The following is an 18764-nucleotide window of genomic DNA, read 5'->3' as shown; positions in this document are numbered from 1 at the left end:
GACGTTTCCGGGAGTGTGTGGGGTTTCCAGGAGAACTCTGCGCGATGTGTCTGGGCGTGTGTGGGGTTTCCGGGAGAACTCTGCGCGATGTGTCTGGGCGTGTGTGACGTTTCCGGGAGAACTCTGCGCGATGTGTCTGGGCGTGTGTGACGTTTCCGGGAGAACTCTGCGCGATGTGTCTGGGTGTGTGTGACGTTTCCGGGAGAACTCTGCGCGATGTGTCTGGGCGTGTGTGACGTTTCCGGGAGAACTCTGCGCGATGAGTCTGGGCGTGTGTGACGTTTCCGGGAGAACTCTGCGCGATGTGTCTGGGCGTGTGTGGGGTTTCGGGGAGAACTCTGCGCGATGTGTCTGGGCGTGTGTGGGGTTTCGGGGAGAACTCTGCGCGATGTGTCTGGGCGTGTGTGACGTTTCCGGGAGAACTCTGCGCGATGTGTCAGGGCGTGTGTGACGTTTCCGGGAGAACTCTGCGCGATGTGTCTGGGCGTGTGTGGGGTTTCGGGGAGAACTCTGCGCGATGTGTCCGGGCGTGTGTGGGGTTTCGGGGAGAACTCTGCGCGATGTGTCCGGGCGTGTGTGGGGTTTCGGGGAGAACTCTGCGCGATGTGTCTGGGCGTGTGTGGGGTTTCGGGGAGAACTCTGCGCGATGAGTCCGGGCGTGTGTGACGTTTCCGGGAGAACTCTGCGCGATGTGTCTGGGCGTGTGTGGGGTTTCGGGGAGAACTCTGCGCGATGTGTCTGGGCGTGTGTGGGGTTTCGGGGAGAACTCTGCGCGATGTGTCTGGGCGTGTGTGACGTTTCTGGGAGAACTCTGCGCGATGTGTCAGGGCGTGTGTGACGTTTCCGGGAGAACTCTGCGCGATGTGTCTGGGTGTGTGTGGGGTTTCCGGGAGAACTCTGCGCGATGTGTCTGGGCGTGTGTGACGTTTCCGGGAGAACTCTGCGCGATGTGTCTGGGCGTGTGTGGGGTTTCCGGGAGAACTCTGCGCGATGTGTTTGGGCGTGTGTGGGGTTTCCGGGAGAACTCTGCGCGATGTGTCTGGGCGTGTGTGGGGTTTCGGGGAGAACTCTGCGCGATGTGTCTGGGCGTGTGTGACGTTTCTGGGAGAACTCTGCGCGATGTGTCAGGGCGTGTGTGACGTTTCCAGGAGAACTCTGCGCGATGTGTCTGGGTGTGTGTGGGGTTTCCGGGAGAACTCTGCGCGATGTGTCTGGGCGTCTGTGACGTTTCCGGGAGAACTCTGCGCGATGTGTCTGGGCGTGTGTGGGGTTTCCGGGAGAACTCTGCGCGATGTGTCTGGGCGTGTGTGACGTTTCCGGGAGAACTCTGCGCGATGTGTCAGGGCGTGTGTGACGTTTCCGGGAGAACTCTGCGCGATGTGTCTGGGCGTGTGTGGGGTTTCCGGGAGAACTCTGCGCGATGTGTCTGGGCGTGTGTGACGTTTCCGGGAGAACTCTGCGCAATGTGTCTGGGCGTGTGTGGGGTTTCCGGGAGAACTCTGCGCGATGTGTCTGGGCGTGTGTGACGTTTCCGGGAGAACTCTGCGCAATGTGTCTGGGCGTGTGTGGGGTTTCCGGGAGAACTCTGCGCGATGTGTCTGGGCGTGTGTGACGTTTCTGGGAGAACTCTGCGCGATGTGTCTGGGTGTGTGTGGGGTTTCCGGGAGAACTCTGCGCGATGTGTCTGGGTGTGTGTGACGTTTCCGGGAGAACTATGCGCGATGTGTCTGGGTATGTGTGGGGTTTCCAGAACAGATCTAATGGTGTGAGCAGTGAGCTCTTTTCTGCATGTGGTCACGACACTGTGGATGCGCTGGGCCCAGAAAGTGCAGATGCAGCAGCTTCAGGCCGCACACCCTGCCCCCGTGCCTCCACAACAATATACGTCAGCCAGTAGGAGGGCTCGGTAACCTCATCTGCCCGTTAAAGCTACTTGGTTTTAGCGTGCATAGTGAGCAGGAGACCCGTGTGAAGTGAGCATGCTTTTATCCGGGTCCACATTCATGGCTCCATTCTCCGTCTCTGATGCCAGGTGAGTCGTTCTGCCTGTCTGATGACGACACAGCTGATCTGTAAGTTGCTGCGGTCCAGGGAGGCGGCGGCGGCTGTCGATGTCAGGACGTGGCCCCTCATCCTGGATACAGGTCAGTGCTTTAGCTGGAGAAGGTGGTTTGCTCATGGCCTTGCTCAGGCTGGGTCTGCTGATAGCCGTGTTCCTCTCCAGATGATTTGCCAAAGAAGCGGCCTGCCCAGATCTGCAAACCTTGCAACCCAGACACCCTTGCATATCTCGACTTCAGCGTGTCCACAACTGGGATGCTAGCTGGCGTAAAGGTGAGCGGGGTAGCTGTGGGAGTTGGCCACGGAGGCCACTGCGGAGCATGCTGGAGGTGGCAGGTCACGTGCTGACTCTCAGCGCCTCTCGTGTAGTCAGACTCTGAGATGTGGAAAGAGGTATACATATGTGTTTCATTCACAGTATGACACGTATGACCATTTCCATCCTTAACCAGGCTGACTGATTCTGTCCAAATGTCCCAATTATGTTTTTATGTGAACACAGTCTCAGTAGCCGACAGTAGAACACTGCGAATGTTTTTCTCTCTTGCTGGTTCTCAAATCCGAACGCTCTGTGATAAATATCTGCATACTGCACTTTCTAGCGTTTTAACCTGGGCTCCATTAGAAATCATCATGACCCTCTCAGCTCAGATGCCGCCCTCGCCGAGGTGCCGTGCAAACCGCCCCGCCCTTGAGGACTTCGCAGCCTTGCGCGCCCTCTGCCCCCGTCTGTGGGTCTGATGGGTGAGCTGGCTTTGCCTCGCACAGTTCTCACGCTCCATCCACCTCTTAGTAGAACTGAGGTGGAATACCAAAATAGCTACAATATGAAACAAAATAATTTTTCAAAAGCTTTTAAAAAGAAATGTTTTCAGATCAAGGTGATTTAGTCACTGTGGTCTGAAGTTAGCTGTGACCCTCCTGCTGGCATAGCCAAAAGAGAAGCAGCTGCTTCCAATCATACCGTTTTCATGGCCTGCTTATAGTCTTAGCATCTCACATAGAGTAGATCATCAGAACTTTCTTGACTGCTTTTCTTTAACTGGTGTCAATTCCTGTTTCTCTGCTGAAGTACTGCGAAGGCCCCACTGGCTTTGTGACCCACAGCCAGGGTGTTGGGAGCACCCTCTCTTACACTCCATACACGGTTGTCCATGCGTTCGTCTCTGAATTCCCATTGGATCCTGAGGGCAGGGCCGTGTCTTACTCCTCTGTTCATCTCCAGCGCTTAACACAGTGCCTGATCACAAGCTCTCGGTATTTAGTATTTGCTAAGCTGAAGAACTCAATTCTCCACCTAGAAATAGTGCTTTGCACAGAGCAGCAGTTCAGGGCAGGCTTGCTCTAGTTGCTGATCTGAGTGGGTGGGTAATTTTAGGAGGCAGGATTTGACTAACTCCTAATCCAGGGAGGCAGGAGTCTGGATGGATGTTTTATAAATTCAGTCTCATTTCTCCTTTAAACAAAAATTTGCCTTAAAAGCAAGCTAAAAAGAATTATTTACATTTTACATTCTATAATAATTCTACATTACCCGGAATGAATATAGTAAAACAGTTATGAAACCTTCTCTCGGGCAGAACTTCCAATAGTGATGGAACGTTTTACAGTGGGAGGACTCCCACCTCCAAGTTCTCTCCTCTTGCTGGAGTGATGAATGAATGATGGGGAGCCAGGCATTTGGATTTCTCCAGTTACTACAAGGCTCTGTGCTGGTCCCTTTACAGTTTAGCTCTGGTGACATTCTACTTCAGATCAACTTGTGACATGTTTTTTTTGTTTGTTTGTTTGAGATGGAGTCTTGCTCTGTTGCCCAGGCTGGAGTGCAGTGGTGCGATCTCACCTCACTGCAACCTCCGCCCTCCTGGTTCAAGCGATTCTCCTGCCTCAGCCTCCTGAGTAGCTGGGACTACAGGCACGCACCACCACCCCCAGCTAATTTTTTGTATGTTTAGTAGAGATGGGGTTTCACTGTGTTAGCCAGGATGGTCTCGATCTCCTGACCTTGTGATGTGCCCACCTCGGCCTTCCAAAGTGCTGGGATCACAGGCGTGAGCCACCTCGCCCAGCTGTGACGTGTTTTAAAACCGCAAAAATCAGACCATTTTTTATGTTGCTTTGACTTCCTTTTTCCTCTGAGGTTTGTTTGGCTAGAAAGCTTCTGTGAGAAAATTGATCTTATTAATATATTTTATTGTATTTCAAAATAATTGACATTACACACGGACTGTAGGGGACTATTACAGGGATTAGGGAAGAGGAAGATGCGGAAGCTCTTCACTGTCTGGTCTTGATGGGATGATTGGATTTGAGCCACCATCTCCATGCAGGATGGTGGAAGATGGTGAAGGGCCTTGGAGTGTAGGAGGACCTGGGCTCTAACTCCCAGCTCTAACTTATGTCACAGGCAGCAAAATCTTTAACTTCTGTGAGCCTTCACTTTCTGATCATTAACACGGCTGAGCCACCCAGCAGGTCTTGCTGGCCACATGCTGCACAGCAGAGGCTATGTCCAGCCGTGGAGATAGCCATGAATAAGGCAGGGCCTCGACCAGCAGAGGAATGCGCCGTGGTGCCTCCCCTACCTGTGGGACAGTGTGTTAGAGAGTGGGTCACACGAGAACCCCTTCCTGCATGACTTGCTGTTCAAATGCACTATTTCAATAGCTAGAGTTGCTAGGTCCTGGAGGACCAGCAGTTCTGAGTGAGGTTTACTCATTGAAAATGAGAACTCCAGTGAAAATATCAGCCACTCACATTCCCCAGACACAACATAGCCCAGCTTGGTGACAGTCGTCGCCAGTCCTAAAAACAGCTTTGGGCCTTTGGGGCCAGGTATCGTGCATTTGTTGTTTTTTGGGTTTTGTTCTTCAAAATTTATTGAAGAGACAGGGTCTCACTCTGTTGTCCAGGCTGGAGTGCAGCGGTAATCATAGCTCACTGCAGCCTGGAACAACTGGGCTCAAGTGACCATCCCACCTTGGCTTCCTGAAGTGTTTTGGTTGCAGGTATGAGCCACTGCACCAGGCCAGCATACATTTCATGTGGCCTTATTGTCTTAAAGATGTCTTTGGGTGTCAGGCCCCATGCATTTAGTGCGGCTTTATTGTCTTGTAGGTATCCTTGGGTATGAAGTCCCGTGCATTCAGTGCAGCCCTGTTTTCTCCTGGGTGTCTCAGGGTGTCAGGTCTGACGCATTTAACACAGCCTTGTGTTTAGTGCGGCCCTGTTTTCTCACGGTGTCTTAGGGTGTCAGGTCCGATGTGTTTAACACAGCCTTGTGTTCACTGCAGCCCTGTTTTCTCACGGTGTCTTAGGGTGTCAGGTCTGACGCCTTTAACACAGCCTTGCGTTCAGTGCAGCCCTGTTTTCTCACGGTGTCTTAGGGTGTCAGGTCCGACGCATTTAACACAGCCTTGTGTTCAGTGCAGCCCTGTTTTCTCACGGTGTCTTAGGGTGTCAGGTCCGAGGCATTTAACACAGCCTTGCGTTCAGTGCAGCCCTGTTTTCTCATGGGTGTCTCAGGGTGTCAGGTCCGATGCGTTTAACACAGACTTGCGTTCAGTGCAGCCCTGTTTTCTCACGGTGTCTGAGGGTGTCAGGTCCGATGCATTTAACACAGCCTTGTATTTTGCAGATGTCTCACGCAGCCACTAGTGCCTTCTGCCGTTCCATTAAGCTGCAGTGTGAACTTTACCCCTCTAGAGAAGTGGCCATCTGCCTGGACCCTTACTGTGGACTGGGATTTGTCCTCTGGTGCCTCTGCAGGTAAGATTCCTTTCTATATCTTTACATTAAAAAAAAATCATGCACCTTTCTCTCCAGACCTTAGACCCAGCCAGGCAACCTAAGCACTGCCCCCACCCCCCCCCACCCCTGCCAGAGGAGGCCTGGGGCTGACTGCTGTCCCTCTACCTCTCCCTCTCCCTCTCCTGGTGGACTTGGCTCTCGGGGAAAGAGCAACACCTGGGGTGACTTTGACTTTCTGCAGCAGGGAAGGAGCATTTTGGAGAGCTGTCTGTTGCAGACCTTTATTTCTGACAATCAGAAGACTCCCAGGCTCCAGGCTTGGTTCTTAACGCCTGTAAAACCTGGCGATGGTGCTGGGCCTGGGTTCTCGCTGGGCCAGCAGGCATCGCAGGCTCTCACCTCCCTCAGGCTTCACCCCAGTTGTTACTGTAGGGCTTAGGCTGGGCAAGCCCAGAGGTGAGTCCACGAGGGCTGAGCGTTCCCTGGGGTGCGGCACTCTACCCAGCAGCCGGCTCAGAGCCTGGCTCACAACAGGTGCTCAGCAAGTATTTATGGGATGAATGAAGGACCAGAAAAACACGTGGATGTTTCTTGGCTTTTTTGTCTGATTATACATACATGTTCATTGTAGAAATTATAGAAAATATAAAGAAGAAAAGCCAGCAACAATCATACCACCTGATAAAGGATGTTACCAATAAATACCCACTATTACCATTGGGCATATAGTTTTTCAGAGTTCATTTTCTAATGGAGCATTTTCAAACATGTAAGCATAGAGCATGTCCAGTAATAAACACCTGTGACCGTCGTCCAGCTTCACGTGTCAGCATTTTAGCAGTTTTGTATTATCTGCCTGCTTTCCCCCGTTTTTTTTAAAATGGGTATTTTAAAGCTAACACGAACATAAAAATAATTTCACTCATAAATCTTCTTTACACATATTATTTTATGAATAAATATACGTTAATATATTTATAAAACTGAGACGCTACAGTATGAAATTGGTTATAATTTTCTCAAAATTTATAGTGGATCTTTCTTTTATCTTTTTTTTTTTTTTGAGACAGTCTCGCTCTGTCACCCAGGCTGAAGTGCAGTGCCACAATCTCAGCTCACTGCAACCGCTGCCTCCTGGGTTCCAGCAATTCTCATGTCTCAGCCTCCCGAATAGCTGCGATTACAGGTGCCTGCCATCATGCCGTGCTAATTTTTGTATTTTTAGTAGAGACAGGGTTTCACCATGTTGGCCAGGCTGGTCTTGAACTCCTGACCTCAAGTGATCTGCCCGCCTTGCCCTCGTGCGCCACCGCACCCAGTCAGATTTTTTTCTCCTGTCAACACTCTTCTGGAACAAATATTTTTAATGTATTACTAATATTTAATAGTATTAAGTTGGATTAAAATGTAATCCTGTATTTTTGAAAAATACCGATATTCTAATTAGGACAATTCAGCTTCTTGAGAAAGCAGATAAAACTGAATAAATGAAATATTTAATGATTTTTGCCTCAATCCAAAATGTGATAACATTGTGAGTAAATTTTTTTTTCTTGGGAAATCGCTCAGAACATGGCCTTAGGTATACATGCCAAGCTGAAGGGCAGAGGCCTTGTTCTGAACAACTGCGCTTGTAGGGTGACCGCATTTCATTTGGCAAAGTATACTAGTAAAACTGAAGCCAGCCGATGGAAGCCTCCTGTCTGCAGGCTTACCAAGCCTGGCTCCCCATGGAAACCAGAGAGAAGGTGTTTGTGGCAGGGAAAGTAAGTTCTCAGTGTGAACCCACAATAACAATAGACTCTTTAAGGGTTTGTCCAGGTTGTGATGAACTTTAACAAACATCTTTCCTGCAAAATATTAATAACTCAGAAGTCATGAGATCACAGTATTCCGTTGATTGCCCTTGCAACAGTAAATAAATATAGCCATAAACCTTTCCATTAAAAAAAAATCTCTATAGAAACAGATCCCAATGGACTTGCTTTAAAAAACGAAAAAAGCACTTGGGTCCTAGATGCACAATGACTAATACATAAGTTAGAAATAATAATGACTTCCCTTTCCCACGCAGTTCAGCAGGTCTGGGAAGAGAATCAGGCAGAAGAGGCCCTGGGGCTGTAAATTTGAGGAGGTCTCGTCCTCAGGCTGTGCTCCTAAGAGTGTAGTAGGGTGGGGAGCGTGTCTTGGTGTGGGCTGCCGCACAGGGTGCCCAAGCCCGTGTCGGAGGAGGGGAGTCCACAGAGGGGTGTCCTGGCGTGGGCTGTGGGAGCCAGGAAGGGTGCAGTGTGGGGTAGTCAGAGCTTGTTCTAAGAATTGGCAGCAGCAGAGGGAGATCGGCTTCGTGTGGGGAATTAGAAATCAGTGCGGCCAGGTGTCACTCAGTCATGGGGGTACGTTCCAGATGGGTGATTTCGTTGTGTAAACATGGAGTTTGCTTACACAGACCTGGCTGGTACAGCCTGACACACCCAGTCCACAGTCCTGTGCAGCGTGTTAGTGCACTGAATGCTGTGGGCAGTGGTAACGCGATGGTAAGTGGTCGTATGTTGAGACATATTTAAACACAGAAAAGGTACAGTACAAAGATGGTGTAAAAGGTGGAAGAAAAAAAAAAAAAACAGCTGTGTAGGGCATTTCCCATGACTGGAGCTGGCAGGAGTGGAGGTTGCCCAGGTGAGTTGGCGAGTTGGTGAGTAAGTGGCACCTGAACGTGAGGCCAGGACACGACTGCACACTATTGTGGCCTCTAAATACCGGACACTTCAGCTACACCAAGTTTGTCAAAAATATTTTTAGTTCTTCAATAATAAATTAACCTTAGCTTACTGTAACTTTTTAACCTTAACAACGTTTTAATTTTTAAAATTTTTGACTCGTCTATAAAAACACTTAGCTTAAAACACAAACACATTATACAACTATACAAAAATAATTTATCTCCTTTATAAGCTGCTTTCTATTAAATTTTAAAAAACATTTGAAGCTTTTGTTAAAAACTAATACATACACGCACACACATCAGCCTAGGCCTCCACAACACACACGTGCACGTGCGCACACACACACAGCTTCATAGGCCTCTACAACACACACATGCACACACACACGGCTGTCTAGGCCTCCACAGTACACACATACACACACGCACATCAGCCTAGGCCTCCACAACACACACACACACAGAGCTTCCTAGGCCTCTACAACACACACACACACACACACAGCTTCCTAGGCCTCTACAACACACGTGCACACACAGCTGCCTAGGCCTCCACAACACACACGCGCACACACACACACACACACACATTGGCCTATGCCTCCACAACACACACAGCTGCCTAGGCCTCCACAGAACACATATACACACACATCAGCCTAGGCCTCCACAACACACACACACACACATCGCCCTAGGCCTCCACCACACACTTGTGCACACACAGCTGCCTAGGCCTCCACCACACACTTGTGCACACATCAACCTAGGCCTCCACAACACACACACACACACACACACACAGACACAGCTTCCTAGGCCTCCACAAGACACACACACACACACACACACACAGCTGCCTAGGCCTCTACAACACACACACATCAGCCTAGGCCTCTACAACATACACACACACACACCAGTCTAGGCCTCCACAACACACACACGCACACACAGCTGGCTAGGCCTCCACAACACACACACAAACACACAGCTGCCTAGGCCTCCACAACACACGCATGCACACACGCACACACAGCTGCCTAGGCCTCCACAACACACACACACCAGTCTAGGCCTCCACAACACACACACACACACACATGCCAGTCTAGGCCTCCACAACACACACACGCATACACACACACACACACACACATACACCCCCCCCCCCCAGTCTAGGCCTCCACAACACACACACGCACACACAGCTGCCTAGGCCTCCACAACACACACACACACACACACACACACACACTGGCCTAGGCCTCCACCACACACTCGTGCACACACAGACAGCTGCCTAGGCCTCCACCACACACACACACACCAGTCTAGGCCTCCACAGCGCACACATGCACACACAGCTGCCTAGGCCTCCATAACACACACACACACACACACACACACACAGCTTCCTAGCCCTCCACAGGGCCAGGGTGTTCAGTGTCACTGTCTGCCCCGCCACCTCTTGTCCCACTGGAGGGCCTTCAGGGACAATACGCACACGGAGCCGTCACCTCCTAGGATAACAATACCTTCTCCTGGAAGACCCTCCTGAAGGACCCACCAAGGCTGTCTTACAATTTACTTTCTTTTTTATAAGTAGGAGGATGCTGTAAAATAGCAAAGTACAGTAAATTCATAAACCAGTAACACAGTTGTTTGTCATCATGGTTAAGTATTAGGTTGTGTACATAATTGTATGTGCTCATCAAAAACCTAATCCACCATGCCCAAGTAGGCTTCGTCTCCAAGATGCAAGGTTGTATCATATGCAAATCAAAAAATGTGATTCATCGTGTAAACAGAACTGAAGACATGATTGTATGTGCAGTGCTTTTATATGACTGGCAGCACAGGTTTGTTTAGACCAGTTACCACCACCAACGCAAGTAATGTGGTGTGCTGCAACATCTCTAGGCAGTAGAAATTTTTCAGCTTCATTACAGTCTCATGAGACCACCATCATACATGGACCCATCCTTGACCAAAGCATCGCTATCCTGGGACCTCAGGGATGCTAATTTTTAAATTTTTTTTAGAGACGGCGTCTTGCCATGTTGCCCCGGCTGGTCTTGAACTCCTGGGCTCAAGCCATCCTCCCACCTCAGCCTCCCAAAGTGCTGGAATTATAGGCATGAACCACCACACCTAGCCTACGAAAACTTTTTTTTTAGTTAGCCGGGTGTAGTGGTGTGTGCCTGTGGTCCCAACTACTTGGGAGGCTGAGGTGGAGGATCACTTGAGCCTGGGTGGTTGAGGTTGCAGTGAGCTGAGATCACACCACTGCACTCTAGCCTGGGTGACAGAAGGAGACCCTGTCTCAAGAATAAAGATTGCAACAGATTGTAACACTTTGAGTAAAATAGGAAATTTTCCAAGTATTCAGATACATAGATGAACAAATGGAAAGCTTGATGAGAAGTGAGGATTTCTATAGTAGCCATCCACGAAATAGTTAAAGGAAAGAGAGGCTTCATGGTGGAAAAGCCTGAACAAGGTGGTCCAGGCAAACCTCAGTGATGGTGAAGCCCGTAGCACATGGCGGGTGGGATGAGGAGAGCCGCATCCGCGATACTCCTGCCAAAGATGCCTGCCCTGGATCTCCCCATGTGGAAACACCAGCCCCCAAGTTAGGGGACTGACTGGACAACGCACCTGCCTAGAATCTTCCCAAAGCCTGGTGTTGTGAGAGTCACGGAAACATCCAGAAACTCGCTCTGGGCAGAGGGAAGCTGAGAGCCGACCACTTACTCGCAGTGTGCCTGTGCAAACTGGACCTTTTTGCTACAGAGGATGTAATTGGGGATGGCTGGAGAAACTTGAATAGGGTCTGAGCTGGGACAGAAGGAATGTGTTGGTTTCTGATTTTGATGGCTTAGTTGTTGATGGAGGAAAATAGACTTGTTTGTTGGAAATCCCCCCTGAAATGTCTGGGATTAGGCATCAGGTCAGTGATTCACCATTAGATAATCGAAGGAGAAAAAATTATTTTAAATGTACTTGTAACTTTTCTATAACTTTGTGATTATTTGAAAGTTAAGTAACACAAATAATTTGTGTCCTCATCCTAAAGCTTTCTTCTGTCATAGAGGATTGTTTATCTGAGACATATGAATATATTGGTATTGTTTCAAAATATTTTTTAAGATTACACCTGTTTTTAAAAATTGTGTCAGATAGCCCGTATTCATGTATTGGAAGATTCAATATTATTAAAATGGTAGTTCTCCCCACATTGCTTTATAGGTTCAATGTAATACCTATCAAAATCTTGGCAGGCTATTTTTTGGGGGTTTTGGGGGGCAGAAATTGATAATATCCTAAAGGAAATATAAAGGACCCACAATAGTCAAAGCAGTTTTAAAATAGGATAACAAAATTGGAGAATTCAGAACTTCTCATTCCTGATTTCAAAAATATTGCAAAGCTACAGTAACCAAAACAATGTGGTACTGGCATAGAGATAGACTGAGATAGACTGATTATATATGAGAAACAGAATTGAGAGTCCAGAAATAAACCCTTATATTTATGGTCAAATAATTTTTTAATAGAGTTACCCAAGCAATTCAATGAAGAAAAGAGTTTTTCAACAACAGATGCTGGGAAATTCGGAAATTCACATGAAAAGGAAAAAAGATTAAATCTTGACTCAACATCATATACCTAAGTTAGTTCAGGTGGATCATAGATCTTAATGTAAGAGCGAAAATTATAAAAATTTTAGAAAACACAGGAGTAAATTTTCATAATCTTGGTTAGGCACAGAGTTCACCAAAGGTACACTACATAAATACTGATAAATTGGACTTGAACAAAATTTAAAAGTTTTGTATATCAAAAGACACAATTAAGTAGAAAGACAAGCCACAGTCTGGGAAAAAAAATATTTGCAAATTATAAATCTCATGAAGCACTTCTAAGCACCTATGTAATAAATTTTTTCTCTCTCTTTTTTTTTTTTTGAGACAGTCTTGCTCTGTCACCCAGGCTGGAGTGCAGTGGCTTGATCTCAGCTTACTGCCACCTCTGCCTCCAAGGTTCAAGTGATTCTCCTGCCTCAGCCTCCCAAGTAGCTGGAACTACAGGCATACACCACCACACCTGGCTAATTTTTTTGTATTTTTAGTAGAAACAGTGTTTCGCCATGTTGTCCAGGCTGGTCTTGAACTCCTCACCTCAAGTAATCTGCCCGCTTCAGCCTCCCAAAGTCCTGGGATTACAGGCGTGAGCCACTGCACCCAGCCTATGTGATAAACACTCAAAACTCAAACAAGACAAGCAACATAAACACGGGCAAGAGATCTGAATAGATATCTCACCAGAAGAAAACGTACAAATGGCCAACAAGGACGTGAAAAGTTACTTAGCATTAATTAGGGAAATGTAAATTAAAACCACAGTGAGATGCCACTTCACACTCACTAGAATGCTGTCACCGAAAACACAGGAAATAAAGTTGGAGAGCTCGTGTTTTCTGACTTCAAAACTTACACTGCAAAGCAACAGTAGCCAAGAAGGTGGAAAAACGAATTCTTATACATTGATAGTGGGAATGTAAAATGGGGAAGCCACTGTTTGGCATGATCTTAATTAAACAGACTTGCTGCATGACCCAGCAGCTGCACTCCTAGGAGAAGGGAAAGCGAACGTCCACTCAGAGACTTGGTGTAAGTTACCTGGAACCTCAGTCAACACAAGGAAACAATCCAGGTGTCCGCTAGCAGTTGAACAAACAGGTGACGCCTGCCACGTCCACACGGTGGATGCTTCTGCGCAGGATGAGCTCAGAAGCACCTGCTGAGGGAGGGAAGCGTGGATGTGTGGTAGGCAGTGTCCAGAAAAGGCAAATTTGTAAAAACAAAGTAGAGTGATGACTGGGGCTAGGGCTGGAAATGGGACTGACTGCAGATGGACACGGGATCCCTTTCATGTGATGGGAATGTTCTAGAGTAGTGACCATTTTACAACTCTTCAATTTTACTAAAAGCCATTTAATTCTGTGCTTAAAATGAGTGAAACTTAGGGTATGCAAACTATACCTAAATAAAGCCGATGGGTGTTTTAAAAAGAATAGGCTGGGCGCGGTGGCTCATGCCTGTAATCCCAGCACTTTGGGAGGCCAAGGTGGGTGGATCGCTTGAAGTCAGGAGTTCGAGACCAGCCTGGCCAACATGGTGAAACCTCGTCTCTACTAGAAATACAAAAATTAGCCTGGCGTGGTGGCACACGCCTGTCATCCCAGCTACTCAGGAGCGTGAGGCAGGAGAATCACTTGAACCCAGGAGGCGGAGGTTGCATTGAGCCAAGAATGCACCACTGCACTCCAGCCTGGGTGACAGAGTGAGACTCTGTCTCAACAACAGCAAAAAATAATAAAGTGCTTCACTGCAGTAACTGAAGTGTGTAGGGAGACCCTGGGCTGGATGGCATGCCTGCTGGCAGAGAGGGTATGACCCAGGACCCCCAGGTGAGGTGAACCTGTCTTGTTGAATTCCCAAGTTAGGAGAGTTTTCAGTTGTTGGTATGTTTTGTCAGGTTAATAATCGAAATCATCAAATTGCTAATGTGCAAATGTATATGACTTACCAAAATGTCTATTTTTATTCTTTTTGAAGTTAAGATCTAAAGAACAGCTCAGGTTCCCAACATTCTCAGAGAATAATGTCTTGAGAATAAGCAACCTGCTCTTAAGTAGGTTTGTCTTGTCCATAGCAGAATTTATTGCCAGTGCCAAAAATCAATTTTGGCTAATACAGCAATTAATCAACATTTTTCGGTCGTATTGAGTGAGGTAAGGGCAAGTAGGAAATCATGAGTTGGGTTTTCTATTTGTTTCTGCTGTCAAGATTTGTGTTTTCTTAATGTTAACTTCTTATTTATGGGGATGAGGAGGGAGGTGAAGCTATATTTAGTTTTCACAAGTATATTTGAAATTCTCTAGCCAGGAATTCACACTGGGTGCCCAAGCCCGTTTGTGTGCTGACAGTTCTGACAGAGCAAATCATTAATGCTGATGTGTATTTTTGAGGAAGCCACTTCCAGGGACACTTAGAAATGGTTAAAATGACTTTGGGAGTCCAAGGCAGGAGGATTGCCTAAACCTAAGAGTTCAAGACCAGCCTGGGCAACATAGTGAGACCCCATCTCCACAAAAAATGTTTTAAGTTAGCCAGTCCTGGTGATATGTGCCTCTAGTCCTAGTCCTGGTGGTACGTGCCTGTATTCCCAGTCCTGGTGGTACGTGCCTATAGTCCCAGTCCTGGTGGTACGTGCCTATAGTCCCAGTCCTGGTGGTACGTGCCTGTAGTCCCAGTCCTGGTGGTACGTGCCTGTATTCCCAGTCCTGGTGGTACGTGCCTGTATTCCCAGTCCTGGTGGTACGTGCCTCTAGTCCCAGTCCTGGTGGTACGTGCCTCTAGTCCCGGTCCTGGTGGTACGTGCCTCTAGTCCCAGATACTTGGGAAGTGGGAGGATCACTTGAGCCCATGAGGTCAGGGCTGCAGTGAGCTGTGATCACACCACTGCACTCTAGCCTGGGTGACAAAGTAAGACTCTGTCTCAGGAAAAAAAAAAAAAAATGGTTAATATGGTAAATGTTATGTTACATATGTTTTATCACAATAGAATTTTTAAAACTAGGACGAAATGGCCAGTTTACAGCAGAGTAATAATTCGAGGCCTGATATTCACCCCTTATGTGCCTAACCCTGTTCTCAAAGGATTAAACCCTTGAAAAGGTCACTATTTGCTATAAAGTCATCCCTCGGTGTCCACAGAGGAGATAGGTTCTGGGACCCCTGCAGATACCAAAGAGCGAGGATGCTCAAGTCCCTGATATAAAATGGCATCGTACGAGCACATCACCTATGCACTTCCTTTCTCATGTTTTAAATAATTTCTGGATTACTTGTAATACCTAACACAATGTAAATGCTGTGTAAATAGTTGTACTATGTTGTTTAGTCACTAATGACAAGAAAATCTACAAGTTAGGTATAGATGCAGATTTTTTCATGAATATCTTTGATTCATGGTTGAAGCCAGGGGTGAGGAACCCACAGACACAGAGGGCTATGTGTCCTTTTGAAAAGAATAAATCAAGCTTTGAATAGAGAATGAGGAAAGAAATGGAAAATTGCCCAAAAACGCCTTTGTCACATTTGCTGAAGAGTAGTTTTTCATACTAAGGGTCCCATTTGAAATAAATTTTGTTAGCCAACCTAACTTCCTTACATTTCTTTAGTTGGATTCTCTTATAAACAATTATGAAAATTTTTAAATGAGATTGGCCACATTAAAGAACTGGCTTTAGTATTATAGCATAGTAGTTAACAAGGCCTAACTCGTTATCGTTAATCATAGTGCTATTTCACTGATAAAATTTTGTGTAGGCCTCTTGTGGCAGCTCATATCTATAATCCTAGCACTTTGGGAGGCCAAGACAGGAGGAGTGCTTGAAGCCAGGAGTTTGAGACCAGCCTGGGCAACTTGATGAAACCCTATCTCTACAAAAAAAAAAAAAAAAAAAAAAAAAAAAAAATTAGCCAGGCATAGTGTTGTGCATCTGTAGTCCCAGCTACTCAGGGGCTGAGGTGGGAGGATGGCCTCAGCTTGAAAGGCAGAGGTTATAGTGAACCCAGATCACACCACTGCACTCCAGTCTAGGCGACAGAGTGAGACCCTGTCTCAAAAAAAAAAAAAAAAACCAAATTGTGTAGGTTGGGCGTGGTGGCTCATGCCTGTAATCCCAACACTTTGGGAGGCCCAGGCACATCTTACATGGCCACAGCAGGAACAAGAGAGGATTGCTTGAGCCCAGAAGTTCAAGACAAGCCCAGGCAACATAGTGAGACCCTACCACTGGAAAAAAAAAAAAAACCACGGTGGTGCGCACCTGTGGTCCTACCGACTCAGGAGAGGCAGGAGGATTGCTGGAGCCCAGGAGTTTGAGGTGACAGGGAGCTATGATTACACCACCCTACTCTAGCCTGGGCAACACAACGTTCCCATTAATTAAATTTTAAATCTTAGAACGTGATTTATCTAGGATATTTTATTTTAATGTATGGCATCTATTGTGAATTCATAGTAGTAAACAAAAAAAATTAAAACCATAAAAAATGTAGTTTTGAGAAGTTGTTAAATCCACACTTACCCCATCAATTGATGATAAACTAAAATATGTAATCTATCACTTCTTCATTTCTCTAAATCTGTTCTCTAGTATGAAGGTGAAATTAAAGAATGGTTATTTTTCTCTCTTTCTTCCGTTTGGTGATTTGTTGGGATCATTTTTAAGTAAAAATCCAAACTTAAAAAGATTGAGTGACTAACTTTAATTACCATAATTGTCTTTTTTTCACCCTGGCTGTCAGTCTTCTAAACCAGGTATAGGCCTACTCTTTCTTAAATTGCTGTTTGGTAAATATTTTAGGTTCTGTGGTCTCTGTCCGACCACTCAGCTCAAAGCTACTGGAGACAATATTTAAACAAATGAGTGGTGGTGGCCCTGTTCCAATAAAACTTTATTTACAAAAACAGGAAGTGTCTGTGGTTTGCCAGCTCCTGTTCTGAAGCTGGACTTTTTTTTTTTAAACCGAAATTTGATCCCTGTGTTTTCTACTAAGAAAGAGGATCCAGTTTGCTGATGTCGCAGGTCTGAGAGACGTCACGGCATTACAGCATTTCGTAGTCTTAAATGTGTGTTCAAAGTGATAGTAACTGCCTCATGATTCTGTAGTACGTATTTGCTTTTCAGAAGGCTTTCGTGAACATGGTTGCGGTTTGCAGCATTGGCTTTACTGTCCCCTTCTACAGATGGCAGCACGGGCTGTTCCAAGTCCTCCTTTTCCTTGGAGTCAGTGCTGCCCTGAGCCCTCCAGCCTTGCTGAGCTCCTGCCCTGACAGCCTCTTCTTTCTCTGCAGTGTGTATTCTGGGCACCAGTCCATCCTGATCCCGCCCTCCGAGCTGGAAACCAACCCCGCCTTGTGGCTTCTTGCCGTGAGTCAGTACAAAGTCCGAGACACGTTTTGCTCCTACTCCGTGATGGAGTTGTGCACCAAGGGGCTGGGCTCGCAAACAGAGTCCCTCAAGGTAAGCAGCTCCGTTGGCAGCTCAGCGCCCCGTGAGCCCACAGGGACTCCTTTCTAAGAAGGCACATCTGTGATGGGGTAAAGTTAAAACAGTCCTCCAAAAAAAAGCCTGGGTTTAATCTAAAGTCACCTGAAGCTTACAAACTGCCTTTATATGAAAATGTTTTTAACGTGGCAACCACAGACAGTAACAAACCAGAATGTAAAATATTTTCAATGCCTGTCATTCCACTGGGTCTACTTGAAAGATCCTAAATTTGATTTTTTGTTGGGTGGATTCTGCGTTCTGAAGTGTTCAATGTTCAGAAGATCTTAGGTGATGTTAACTTTATCTGATACTGGTGTTTAAGAAGGTAGGTTTGAATTTAGCCACTCACTTTTATTTTCCCTGGAGACCCTGATTTGTGGGTCTGGACCCTAAGCTCAACTCATTTTACAGTTCAGTTAACAGTGTTGTGTTTCGTTTTTTAATAATTGCTACTATGTAAGAATAATAGTATTTCCCTCCATTTAAACCAAGGACGTTTTGATACGTATATCTTCATGGTAAATTAAGTCGTCCTTTGCTCCAGGTAACTAGGAGGGAATAATCATCTGACCAGTTTTGATTAAATTTCAACTGACTTTGTACTGTTTGGATGTGTATATGTCTTTGTATATACATGGATTGTGTTTGTGTTTGTGTCATCTACACACAGATCAATAACGCAACAGTACATTTATCTGTCCTGCATTGTTTTCCTAATGCATAAAGCTTGAACAGGAAAGCAAAATGCAAGATAACTTTATGTAACATAAGTCATTGTGCAATCATTTTAAGTTTTGTATTTATATAGGAAAAAGTTACACAGCATTATTCATGTTCATCTATATTGTATTAGAAAGTGAGTACATTTTCATGACCTTCCTGTTGGCACATATAGAAATAACCAGAATAAAATCATGACGACATAGTTGAGGGTTAGTAAGCATTTTACATATTCATTTCATCCTTACAATAGCTCTCTGAAATAGGGGCCATTATTGTCTCCATTTTAAAGCTGAGGAAACTTACGTCACAGAGAAATGAAGCGACCTTTCCAGGTTCTTAGGCTGAATGAACCTGGAGCCAAATTTAGAATCTTTGGCT

General features: G+C 46.4%; 1 protein-coding gene across 10 annotated transcripts in view; it reads left to right on the top strand.

The window, feature by feature from the left end:
* Positions 1 to 18764, top strand: part of DIP2C (disco interacting protein 2 homolog C) — a 407784-nt gene that overhangs the window by 336768 nt on the left and 52252 nt on the right. For all 10 annotated transcript variants that reach the window (XR_010141456.1, XM_024253580.3, XM_063727460.1 and 7 more), the window contains 4 exons: positions 2033 to 2144; positions 2225 to 2334; positions 5699 to 5829; positions 17468 to 17636. Coding sequence is in view for 9 of the 10 variants with exons in the window: in XM_024253580.3 (XP_024109348.1) it covers positions 2033 to 2144; positions 2225 to 2334; positions 5699 to 5829; positions 17468 to 17636 (522 nt within the window). In the remaining variant the exon portion in view is untranslated. The remainder of the gene's footprint in view (positions 1 to 2032; positions 2145 to 2224; positions 2335 to 5698; positions 5830 to 17467; positions 17637 to 18764) is intronic.

The sequence above is a fragment of the Pongo abelii genome, chromosome 8, assembly GCF_028885655.2.
Source record: "Pongo abelii isolate AG06213 chromosome 8, NHGRI_mPonAbe1-v2.0_pri, whole genome shotgun sequence".
Taxonomy (NCBI): Eukaryota; Metazoa; Chordata; class Mammalia; order Primates; family Hominidae; genus Pongo; species Pongo abelii.
Note: the sequence above shows the minus strand (reverse complement) of the source record. Positions and strands in the feature narration are given on the sequence as shown.